This window comes from Centroberyx gerrardi, chromosome 8 (assembly GCF_048128805.1).
Source record: "Centroberyx gerrardi isolate f3 chromosome 8, fCenGer3.hap1.cur.20231027, whole genome shotgun sequence".
Taxonomy (NCBI): domain Eukaryota; kingdom Metazoa; phylum Chordata; class Actinopteri; order Beryciformes; family Berycidae; genus Centroberyx; species Centroberyx gerrardi.
This window is the reverse complement of record NC_136004.1, coordinates 14,065,075-14,078,694: the sequence shown is the minus strand read 5'-3', so window position 1 is coordinate 14,078,694 and position 13,620 is coordinate 14,065,075. Positions and strand designations below refer to the sequence as shown.

General features: G+C 45.2%; 1 protein-coding gene across 1 annotated transcript in view; it reads right to left on the bottom strand.

The window, feature by feature from the left end:
* Positions 1–13,620, bottom strand: part of arb2a (ARB2 cotranscriptional regulator A) — a 155,279-nt gene that overhangs the window by 123,472 nt on the left and 18,187 nt on the right. Inside the window, exon 6 of the mRNA XM_071927504.2 lies at positions 12,190–12,381. Coding sequence (XP_071783605.1) covers positions 12,190–12,381 — 192 coding nt within the window. The remainder of the gene's footprint in view (positions 1–12,189; positions 12,382–13,620) is intronic.

Below are 13,620 nucleotides of genomic sequence, written 5' to 3'. Positions count from 1 at the left end.
TGCTGAATATGCGTACACGCCACCTTATAGAAATACACACACGAACGCACACGCACACGCACATTTAATTGTGGATAGGTAGGTTTAGGGCGGGCTCAAGACCTCAAGACTTTGATTCACCTCTCCACCTCGCTCTCTTTTCCTCTCCCCCTCTAATAAAGCTGTATGCAGCAGATCTCCTCTGCAGCCTATAGAGAGAGATCAGCCTGTGGACTTCAAAGGGGTTGCAACTAGGTCACCGCAAGACACTGCAGTCAGCGAGAGCACAGTCTCTGGTCTGAGACATCTCACTTCTCTCCCTCTGCCTCCTTCTTTCTCGCTCTGCCTGCCTTTCCATCTGCCTGCCTCTGCCTCGCTCTCTCTCTCTCTCTCTCTCTCTCTCTCTCTCTCTCTCTCTCTCTCTCTCTCTCCCCGTCTCTCTCTCTCTCTTAACACAATGGTATCAGTGAAATTAAAATGGATTATGGCGCCTTTCTTTCTTGTCACTCCCTCAGGTCTTACAGCACCCTGTCATGTTACTGTTACTATACTCTTACTTCTTTATCGCTGTCCATCGAAACTAGTGCTCAGCAGTTTAACTAATGTTTAATTTAGAGATGGAGCAAGAGAAAGAGAGAGAGACAGAAAAAGAGACAAGAGACACCAAGCAGAATACAGAAGCAGCCCAATCCTCCATGGTCACACACTGCCATCCTGATCTGCCAAAGGCCAAAGAGACAGTGACTCCAAAGGCTACTGCACTGCACTCTGGATAAAGCGGGCTTCGGAGGCAGCCGTATGGGGCCGAGAGAGATGAGCAGGACACCGAACCTTAGAAAGAGAAGAAAGAAAAGAGAGAGGAGGAAAAACTCGAGCGTCAGGAGAGAGAGGAAAGGGCGAGTTAGAACAAGGTCAGCGTGAACAGAAAGCTGCAGGGCCACTCTGGCTGTCTGAACACAGCGGAAAACACAACAACTCTGTTAACACGAGCAAACAGCCACCGACATCTTAAGACGGACACAGAGGGGAGGGAGGGATGGAGTGAGGCAGGAGGAGGAGGAGGAGAGGTACACTTTCATCAAGTTAGTGAAGGGCACAGTATAGCTACCCACACACACACACACACACACACACACACTTATATCCTGGAGATGGGAAAATCACATGAAAATATACAAAAGAAAACGATAAAAGAGCTGTATGTGCAGCTGTGAGTATGATTGTCAGATTTGTGTCAGTGTGTGTGCATGTACAGTATGTACGTGTACACAGGTGACTATGTACAGTATGTGTGTACACGTGTATATGTATGCTGATGTATGTTTGATGTATGTGTGCATTTTGTATGTGCTTGTGTGTGTGTGTGTGTGTGTGTGTGTGTGTGTGTGTGTGTTTGTACATGCTTGTATGACTGCGTGTTTGTGTTAGCAGTGAGTCCGTCCACCTGTGCTGTGTGGTGGTGAAATGGGGTGTGTGTGTGTGTGTGTGTGTGTGTGTGTGTGTGTGAGGACTTTATATGAAGCAAGGTCATTTTGGCTGGTCCTCACGTCTTCAAGGGCCTTGGGTTTAGGGTGAAGGTTAGAATTAGACTTAGGCTTAGGTTTAGGTTAGGGTAAGTATTAAGGCTAAATATTTCAACTGCTGGATCAGGAAAGCAGTCAGCAGAACGTTAGTAGCATACCTTCCATCTGGCATTGACAGTTCATTTCTGATGTGTTTTGAATTTTACAGCCTATGATCATAGATTAAAACCAGTTTAATATATTAGACATAAGGCAGAGCCTGTGCTGTCGCAATGAAATACTTTTCATGCGCTACCAGTGGCGATAGGTGAGTAAGCACCTCAGTCACCTAGCACACGCTAACATGTAATTACTATGTTGGGATAAAACCTATAATTTATTTACACATGGATAGCTATGTAATGCAGCCATAAGAACAATCTGTTAAACACAGAGCTATATTGAAATTTTACTATTTATGTTGACGCGCCGTTGTTTGTAGAAAGTCTGGGTAAAATGCAGTATTTCAATCAGCGACCAGATCAGTGATGGGCTTAAAAAAACAATCATGGGATTGGACCCAAAAAACCTGATCGGTGAATCCCTAAAAACTGTCTGTGTGTGTGTGTGTTTTTTTCCTACCCTGTCCTCTGTTATGGACATTTTTATTTCAAGGACCACCACAGATGTTGCTGCGTCCTTCAGTCAGCTGATGAAGAGCAGGAAGCCTCAGTAGGGGCCCTCGTGGAGCCAGAGACAAGCAACACTGTCCTCCAATGGCATTCCAGCAAGCACATCTGTGTGTGTGTGTGTGTATGCCTGCATGTGTGCACGCATATACCCATAGACAAGATAACTGCCTGCTGTTTACATTGAATTGTGTGTTAAAAGCATGAGGTATGTTGCTGTGTTGTTACTCCGGCGTGTCTGAATTCGCTTTATGCCAGCTTTGTTTGCGCGTTTGTGCATGTGTGTATGAGCGAGTGTGTGTGTGCTTTGTCACCGTCGCTGTGTTTCTGAGTGTGCACTGCGGTGTACTGTGTTCTGAGCTCAGGTTGACACTCGTTTGACTGACATCGGGGGCGACAGCAGCACAGTGGCATATGGTAACCGCCTGCTAACCGCTAAAACTTGACATCAGCGCAAACAAGTCAGCCGAGCGTGGCATAGTGTGCTCCTAAGAGGGTTAAGGGATAGGCTGTCAGCATACGGCGGGGTAATAACACCTATCACCGGCGCCATAACACCAGAGAGAGGGGATGGGAGCCACACCAAATACACAGGTTGGCGTTGACTCCGACGAAACAGATATGACAACCACGCAAAAAAGTAATGGGTAAACTGTGAAGTATCTCCGCATGTTGTGTGATGGGAGGGGGTTCAGATCTTGACAAACAAGCAGCGACTTCCACTCGCGGCATGTAATGTCGTTTTTTTTACACAATGGGGAAATGTAGTAGATACCACTAAGGAGAAACAAACAGTCAGACAGAAAGGTCCCCTTTACACCTGGCATTAACATGCGTCTCGTATCTGGATTGTGTCTGGAACTGATGTAGCTGGATTATATTTACAGCTGGCACTGGCATGCCTCTTCAGGATATACGCTGAAATCTCTTGCCATCGCCAAAATGCAGATTGTCACGCACATTACTTCCTCTCACAGTATTTAAGTAAATTGACAGTAAATATACCTCGTCTCGCTTCTTCCCCATCCACGAGTATCTTGACAATCCATTTTTGACAAGTTACTATCCAAGTTGGCTGCTGCACGTTTTTTTTTTGTGTGGGTGTGCTTTCTGGTTGAATCCATGCACTAAAGTTTATTTCTGTTTACGTAGCTCCTATATATGGACTGGAGATGCATTGCATTTACACTTTGTTCTTAATGTGACCAAATGCATCTCTGACCAGCTCCAGAGTTGGTTTGAAGGATGAGACCTTGAACACGTCTCAGATTTTACGTGTTTTTGCGTTATCCGATAACAAACCAGTCACCCAGGGTGCATGTTAATGCCAGATGTAAAGGGGCTCATAGACACACACACACACACACACACGCACACACACATAGTTGCCCACTGACCCTCTGGATGCACCAGTGAAGAGCTGCAGGAGACAAAAAAGCAGCAGACAAATCTGATCACTTACTCAACACTTAATCATCTCTCCTCATTGTCTCTCTCTCTTTCCCTCTCTCTCTCACACACACACACACACACACACATCTTGAAACATTACCTTCCACAGCCATGAGCTGATCAGTTGAAATGTACATTTCACGTACACAGGGAATGCCGCACAATATCAGCATTGAATCGGCATCAAACGACAGATAAGCCTTCAAAGAAAGATTCCATCATCGTTGTCTGAGTGTACAGGGGGGCGGACAAAGAGAAAAGCAGACATACAGACACCAGACACACAGCAACTTCCAAGAAATGTACGTCAAAGTCATATTACCAATCATCTATACATGACAAATACTCTGACAGGCCAAATGATAGAAAAGCTGTTCCAGATGGCAAAAGAGTGTCCTGAATTCCAACAAGTTAGCGTCGAACACTACTAAGAAAACATCCGTCTCCAAAACCGCATTTCAAAAGGTCTACAGATCCAAGCAGGACCCCTTCTCCAGCATCTATTTTCATTTCTAACCACAGACCCGGGGCTAAAACTATTAACAGAAAGATTTGTTGTTGTTTGCCTCTAACCCCGGTGTACCCCCTAAAACCCCGGTAACCCCTATTTAAGCACTGAGTTTCCTCTCATCGATCATAGTGTGGTGCACACAGCCCAGGAGCATGACACTGGCACTGGAGAGCTTACAGCAGGCTTCAACTTTGACCCTTAGAGATGCTCAGTGGCTGATTGTGTGTGTGTGTGTACCTAAGTGTTTATTCACAGCAGGTCACCTATCTGCTCACCACTAGCCCCTCGCAAAACTCAATTTCCTCCTAGAAGTTCCATAGCCGCGCACTTTTAACCTCTGCAAACCTGCCGCGATGGAAGATCCATGTAAAATTTACAAGAGGATAAAAAGAGTGTTTGCATGTCTGTGTATGTGTGTGTATGTGTGTGTGTAATATTGATTGATTCAAACACATACATGAATCCAAAAGGAGAGAAGTAAAAACAGCTACAGTATAGTTGTCAGATATCGGATGATAATGAGCATGCTGCCGCAGAGGGTGACTAATTGTGCAAAAGTTTGGGGAGGGTTTTTCTGTGTGAACTGTACGTGCGTGTGTGTGTGTGTGTATGTGTGTGTGTGTGTGTATGTGTGTGTATGTGTGTGTGTGTGTGTGTGTGTGTGTGTGCGTTGGCCGTAGAGGAGTGTTCCCAAGGAGAGAGTGAAGAGGAATCCACCACACACTGCCCGGGGCCCTCTGGAAGAGAGACTAAACAAGACCATCCCACTGGGACGCACACACACTGCCCGCAGCTGCAAATGACCTACTACCCACCTCACACACACACACACACACACACACGCACACACACACGCACACGCACACACATAGACAGAGCCTTTTTGATGATATAATGTCTTAATTTCAAGAGAAAAAAAATGTCAATTATCACACATGGGCTAATAAATGCGTAGTGCCAAATAATGTTTCACACTGAGATCAAAGTTTTGTCTTCCTCTCTCACTCTCTTTTTTTTTTCATCCTCCTCCTGTTCTTTCCATCCTCCCCCAAGCAACATGAGTTCGTGGTGGCGTGGGCAGCCTGCAAGCTGACTTAGCGTATAACTCACGACCATGTGCATGCAGCACATGTATGTATGTGCACATGTGCAAGACGTCTCTATCCGTATGGGTGTATACTGTAAACACTTGTACTTAATTGTTATACATGCACCTGTCCGGTTCAATTGTTGTATCTGGCGTGTTTGTGTAAAGTCAATCGAACTGGATTAGTTTTACTGGAGGACATCCTGTAATGTCATTTTTATGTGCTATTTGTATAAATCCAGAGGTCCATTTGCACAAAATAAAGGATCTCATTGATTTCCCGCAATGGTACACAACCATTGACAAATGCTAGAGCAACTAATAGGCTATTTGAGCTTGTAGCCGACACACCGACAATCTGCCGGCCACCCAAACCATTACATTACATTACATTATGGAGATGACGATTCAGAATGAATTGCTGTATCAAAACACCTGAGTTTGGGGCTGATTTTTATTTTCCAGAAAATCATGTACATGGCAGATTTGTACTGGATGCAAATTACAGATGCTGTTGGTAATAATTATGACAGGACCCCACAGCTAATCAATTTTGAATAGGGCTGAATACATAATGTGAAGAGCATGTCCTACACCAATAGCACACGTAAACAATGATGAAAACCAAAATGTATATGTGTGTCTTTCAGGCTCTAGACATGCGATATAACTAATACCTAACGTGTGTTTAGATAACACTTCAAACCCATTGTAAACTGTCGTTCTCATTCATCAGTGTCTTGTGAAACAATAGCCTGTGTGTTTTCCTAGAGGAAGCCTGAGGATGAACATCTCTTCTTCATATCATTCTCTGACTGACAAATAAAGGCTCCCTGCCAAGAGAAACTCAATGAGACCACAATCAATATAGTGCTACAAGGTGTGCGCACACGCATGTACACCCATACACACACAGACACACACACGCACATACGCTACACAGATAGGGAATGATGTACGATTACCTGGAGCACATAACAATCAGCTCTATGCTCATACAGTATGCACACACTCACACACTCTCACATACTGTGTATGCACACATACACACACACACACACACACACACACACACACAGAAAGACACTTAATATGCAAATAAATGTTTTTACAACAGGGAGAGCAGTCCATTGTTCATCTGGAAGAAGAAGGGGGGGCAGATAGATAGATAAATAGGTCTCTAGATATCTAGCTTGAACCTCCATTGATGAGATTTCACATACGGCAGCAGCAGCGCTGTTAGGACAGGGAATACCACCACAAAATAATGTTTTCTCTCCCTCTGATCAATTTTTAATTTGGCCCGTGCAGCCGAGCCCTTGGCGGGCCTGGCCCCGGTAATTATGGTGGGTTATTGACAGCTGCCTTCCCGCGGGAGGCTATTTAAAGGAGGTTTAACCCCAGAGCAAGTCCAGGCCCCATGCCCGCCTTTGAAGGTGTCAAGTGCATTGATCTGAGCTGCAGGAGGTGCTGGGGCCTTCCCACCTGGAGGCGTGTTTATATGTGTGTGTGTGTTGCACGCAGGGCCACAATTACAAGGCCAGACCAAGGCAGAGCATCTTTTGACCCCTGTGCAGACACACAGATAGACACACACACAGACACACACACACACACACACACACACACAAACACACACAAACAGTCCTCTGGCTAAGCCTGGCTGGCTGGATAGAGAGATACCTGTCTGGCCTCTGGAGCCACCTGATGCCCCAAGATAGACTTACAAAAACACACATTGTCCGTACAGCATTATCATATGGCTACACACACACACACACACACACGCACACACACAAACAGGTTAACTCACAGCTGGAGGGGAATTAGAGGAACTAATGAGAAAGGAGGAGGAGGATGAAGAATGGTGAGCAGAGAGAGAGAGAGAGAGAGAGAGAGAGAGATTGAAATAAATCCTTACAGCATACAGGGCCATGGCACAACATAGGGAGATGCGAGAGCGTGAAGCTGATATTGAAGAAGACATCATCCAGCTAAAAAAAAAGGGGCAGCATGACAGAAATTAAAAGAGGATTTCTGTGTTTGAGTTTGCCTGCCTCCCTGCCCCCTTTCAGCCTCCCATTGAAATTCTGGGCAGATACAAACCCCTAGGCTTTTGACACACTTTTGAAAACACCACACCCCCTCTTTCTTTCCAGCGGGTCTCCAGTGTCGAGCCTGACTGACTATCGAGAAGAGAGAGAGAGAGAGAGAGAGAGAGAGAGAGAGAGAGAGAGAGAGAGAGGAGGGGCAGAGGAGGAGGGGAGGCATGGCAGGGGGTATAGATCTGTTTTTTTATTAGCAACTTCATTTCCAATTAAATTAAGTTGTTCTTAAGTATTTTTTCAGGTTCTGTGTAGTTTGTGTGTGTGTGCGTGCGTGTGTTTGTGTACAGGTAGTCAGAGTCAGGCTTGAAGAGAGTAACAGATTAATTAACTTATTAATAAAGCTAAAGACTTTTGATCCAAAATTAGATATTTACCATTTGAAAATATATGATACCTACTGATTTATAACTTTTAAAAGGACAGGAGTTAAGTCTTTGGCTGACAAAATGACTGGATATTGCAAGTTGAATTTCGGGGTATTTTTCCCCCCCAAATTAATATATAGCGCTTTGGAACACAACTCGTCTAATAGCATCAGATAACCCCAATAACATGGGCAGCGAAAAGGAAACATGATGAGTGCAAGTAAAGTCAAGGGGGAAAATAAAAAGTCAAGGAGTAAAAAGCAAAGTAGAAAGAGCCACTGGGAGATTCTGGCTTCTCGTTCTCACGCTCACCTATGTCATGTCATGGCCCCCATCAGCGATACATGGGGGGCCACAGCCTGACAACAGTGTTCCAATACTTACTTCCCATATAGACCCAAACTTACACCGGTCCCAAAAGTTGAAAGTGCAACTCTAACTCCAACCCCTATCCAAACACAGATTACTAATGATTCCTCCGTTCAATACTCCCTCCTATACCTCAATTATTCTGACTCTCACCTCTTCTCATGGCACAATCTGCTTTCTCTCTCTCTCCTTCTCTCTCTCTCTCTCTCGTCCCACCCTCCTCCAAACCCCATGGCGCCCACCCTCCACCTCCGCCATCTCAGTCTCAGGATGCAGAGCAGTGACAGGGCCAGAAGGTAATGATACAGCTGCCATGATGCAACAAGCAGACCTGTCGACTGTCAGGAATTGAAATCATGAAGGAATAAGCTGTCATTAAGAGGCCCTCTCCCAGTAGTGGAGCTGTCAGACGCCTGCCTTCTGCCTACTCTCTCTCTCTCTCTCTCTCTCTCTCTCTCTCTCTCTCTCTCTATACTCCCATCTCTCCTCTGCCAGTCCCACCCCATTTGCAGTCACTCCCTCGCCCTCCTCTCATTTCTCTCTTCCTCCTTCCCTCCTCTCCATACCCCTCTCTCCTTCTCCCCTTTTCTGTCCCCTTCCAACCAATCATAACCCTTTCCCCTCTCTGCACCCCCCCCCCTCTCTCTCTCTCTCTCTCCTGTTCTCTCTCTTTCCCTCTCTCTCAGATTCTTCCTTCCACCCCATTCCCCCACTCTCTGGTTGTTGCTGGAGCAACCTCCTCTCACCTGTCATTTTACTGCTAGGCTTTGGGAATAGCACCACTTCCATGTGCGCGTGCACACACACACACACACACACACACACACACACACACACACACAAAGATAAGCATGCATGCTCACCCTGCACACATAGCACACAGACTTCCCTTAACCCGCTGATTCTCAGTACACACTGCACCATGCGCCACATACACACCCTCTGCCCAATGTGACGCGTGTTTCTGTGTCTTCTGTCTATGTGTGTGTGTGTGTGTATTTTCTCTCTCTCGTCTATTCCCATGCCTGTGCTTGGGTCTGTACATATTTTAGACTTATCATAAACATATGTGACATTTTGCCAGCTTATTAATGCGTTCTCATCATGTAGCGGCATGAAAGATTGTTATATATCTGTAGATAGTAGCATGGTGGATATGGGAGGCACAGACAGGCGGTGGGGCGTAAATGGTGTGTGAGAGACAGGTTGCCCTGAGATTCACCCTGGAGTGTGTGTGTGTACGTATGTGTGTTGGGGAGGTGGGTACCGTCTGGGGGTCTGATTAACTAGCACAATCAGCTATTTTTCCCACAATCCCCTGATTGGCAGCGGTGATCCCATCGGAGGAGAGGAAAGGCTGAGTCGAGCTTCCAAGGAACATGGGTAAGAATTTCAGAGTGGTGCTTGAATGCAAGCATGCAGGCGTGTGCACGCACACACACACACACACACAAACAGTTAATTTTCCTCTGTTGGTGATACTGTAGTGTGTGTGCGTGCAGTGCAAGTCTGTGGTGTGGGTGTGTGTGTGTGTGTGTGTGTGTATGTGTTTTGTAAAGCCACCAGTTTCTCCATATTTCCCCGAACACACTCTAGTTGACCCTTTACTGCAGGCTTTGAATTTCCAATCAACTTCACATGAATAACTGCACATGAGCTGCACTCTAGGCAATAGATTCTTGCTATGAAACGCTTGTGAACAATGGATCCTGATGTAAACATAATAAAAAAGTATACGCAGAACGTCACCATTTGACCTACCACTGCAGCCAACAAAATTTCTAAATCAAAGATATTGGGCTCCATTTTCATGAATCAATGGCACACGGCACAAACCGCAGTCAAAGGGGCACAGTGTGGGAGCATGGGGCATGGCAACTGCGGTGCAGTTGGAAAAGGGGTTGGATTAGGAGGAATACATTATCAGTAGGTATGGTAGAATTTGGCGTCAGTCATGACCAATCAAATCGCCTCTTTCCCTTCCCTTTAAAAGCATATGATTGTTGAACATCAGTGCAAAATGATGAGTCTAGAAAGAAGCCAAAACCTAACGTTTACCGTTGATGCTTTAGATAGCTGAACATTTTTCTGCTATCGAACTCCATTGTAGAAACGCTGTGAATATGTCGACGTGACATATTGATATAGCATGGCCTGGTCCTGTGATATACTGTTTGAACATACTGCAATTTGAACCGTCCACTAGTATAATGAATCATCACTGGAGTGTACAGTATGCAGTACATGCTGATTAGTATGTAGTATGTAGTAGGTTAGTACCTGGTTTCCAACACAGTGCTGGTGATTTCACTGATTAGTTCCTCCCTCTCTGCTTGAAGGTGTGCTAATCAGTGAAATCAGCTGATGTAGTGTTAGGTGGGAAGGGAAACCTGCAGACTGTTGGCCTACCATGGCACATGATTGGATACCATGGATCTAGGATAATGGAATGACTAATTACAACTTGGTTTCAAAGCTGCCTATGCTGTATCAACAGCTCTAGATCTTTTTTCATACTTGAGTAAGTGTAGTAGCAGTAATTGCAGTAGATATTTCACACAAATTTCATGGTACTGTATGACATACTGACACACACACACCTGCGCGCACATACCCATAACACTATGAACCTATATATGTGTGTGTGTGTGTGTGTGTGTGTGTGTGTGTCTTTCCAGTGCACAGACAGAGTGTGAGGCCTGTGTGTGGTAAATGCCAGGATGATGATGTGTCAGGGTGTAAGTACACGATTTCTTGTTTACTATGATGAATGAGTTACACTCGCACTACACACACCATGTTCTCTATATCTAACCTGTCACTTTGGCTCTCTGCAGCACAACCCTGCCTTTCTCAACTGTAATAATAGCCAGGGTAACCGTAATTCAAAGACACACTCAGGGTAGCAGATTCTCTTGTGCGCACACACACGCACGCACACGTGCATACACCCACACAAACACACACATGCAGTTTCTCACATCTCTCTCCTTGCTGTACACAACAGGAGAGGGCTTTACACGGCAGTGAAAGTCTTTATGGCATTCAGATGGACGGGACGTGGGAGAGAGGGGGAGAGGGAGAGCAGGATCTCCCCTAAGTCAATTTGAACAGCGGGCCAATGAAATTACACAGGTAGCTGTGGCCAGGTTGACAAATGAGCACAGAGATGGGGATGAAAATAACAAGACAGGGAGAGCCGTCTCTTGCTCGCTTACACACATAGAATACATACACTCACGTGTGATCATACAGTAGGGAAAGGAAAACAGAAAAGAAAAAATAATCTTTATTTTACATTACATTATCTCTTTCCATCTGTCTATCTTTGGCTCACTCATACATGAATACACACTGACACTCAAATGCACACACACACACACGTTGCTCTCGTGACCCCAAGAGAAAGGTTTTCTTTTGACTGTGCAGTTGTGTAAGGTGGAATGACAATGAAGTTGAACTGAATCGAGTTAATGCAGATCCAGAGTCTAACCTACGGCTGTGACTGTGCGCAGAGAGGACAGATCACCCACAATCACATTCAAACATACACATCCAGACACACACAAAAAACAAACTGTATCACAACACACTGCTCCACACTGTGCCACTATACTTCCCACAGGCCAGCCCATTCAAGCCAACCCTTCAAAATAAACACTGTGTGTGTTACACTTGTCACACCAATAGCCCATCAGGCTAACCACTGTGGTAGTGAAGAGTAGCACCAATGACCACATGATGAACACACTCTATGCCTCTTCTACTCAAGCGACTCCGTAACTCACAAAACCCTATAACAGCGTATGCACCCAGGGGGACATCCAGAAAGGCCTATCAACCATGTGCCACAGTTCATATTCTTTGCAAACTATATACGAACTATAGGAAATGGAAACGATAGAACATCGAAATCTAAAGAATTCAAAGCTATCTGCACTACAAATTCCCACTAACCCATTTTGTGATGGTACCTCTAACAGGGATGTAATCATACAATGTAAAACGCGGGGGGAAAAACAAGAGGAAAGTACAGAAACAGGAAACCTCTGATCAAAACACAAAAACAGCTTTTCTACATCCAAATAAGCTTGAAACCCTCTAACCCCTCCTGTCGTGTCACCTACCTGCATGGCTTTGGTGATGAAGGGGATCTGCGTCCCTGAGTCCAGGTCCTCGTTGATGATGAGTCTGCGGGCCCACTGTCCGGCCCGCACCACCCCGCTGCCCTGGATCAGCACCAGCAGCTTGGACGGGTTAGACAGGGCGTCTGGGCTCAGGTAGATAAAACTAGTGGGCTCGTCCTCTGTAGCGTCCACCTGCACAGACAGGACAACACAGGTGACAGGAGAACACAGTTTTCCTTACTTAACCCCAAACCCATTTATTTTTGAAATTACAGAACATTTTACCCATTTAACTTATTCAGCATGTAAAGGCCCAGGGAAACATTTTCGTAAATACAATTCTGCTGTTTTCATGCCAAAGGAGCAACTGCACACAATGATCAAAAGTAAATAATAAATAATTGGGGGCTTTGTTTTTCATTTCTGTTGCTTCAAACAATCACTTGATAGTGATTACAACAGTACAAACCAATAGGCCAGATGAGTAAAAGATGTACAGTGCTGGCTGAGGATTTTATACACATACTGCTTGCATCAAATACAGTAAACTTAGGTTAACATTAGGAGTTTGTTTGTTTTTGTTTTGTTTTTTTCAAAAATGCATGGGTTTAGGGGGAAACAGCCGGCCCACTGTGGCCTTTTGAATTTAAATTAAAAAAAGTTTATGAGCATCACAATATTAACAATGATGATTATGACACAGCCTTTGCATAATTAAGAGTGAGGGACAAAGAAATGAGAGAGAGAGAGAGAGAGAGAGAGAGAGAAAGAGAGTATGAGTGAGTGAGTACGTGTTTGTGTGTGTGTGTGTGTGTGTGTGTGTGTACGCGCGCGCTCTGTCCACATCCCATGTGTCCTTTGCGTCCCTCACAAGTATGCCTGGAAGAATCTCTAAGGAGACACACACTGTCCATAAAAGCCATGGGTGGCAGCTGCAAGAACTTAATCCAAGCAGACAAAGAGAACCGAGTGGGGGAGAAAATCTTATCCTTTCTTCTCCTGCGCTCCCTCATTCCCTCTCTCTATACTTGGCTGTGGTTAATCTGCTTAAAATCTGCGGTCACAAGTTCAACGCCACGCAGGTGGACAGACCCACCGCTAACACACAAACACACACACACACATGCACACGCACACGCACACACACACACACACACACACACACACACACACACACACACACAGGCGGGTGGGCAGCAGAAAAGCAGAACAGAGCAATTTTCCAGAGGAATAATGAGATAAATAGGCCAGGCAGATAAACCAGTAAAAGTGTATGGGGGCTAATGAAAGGCGCTGAGTCCCTGGCTTGGTGATTTATGGACACTGTTAGCGCTGGGGCTAACTCTCCTACGCTCCTAAACACCGGCACTGCCTAACATCCCTATAAACGCAACCTGAAAAATGATCACAACTTTTGAAAACAGAAAAAAA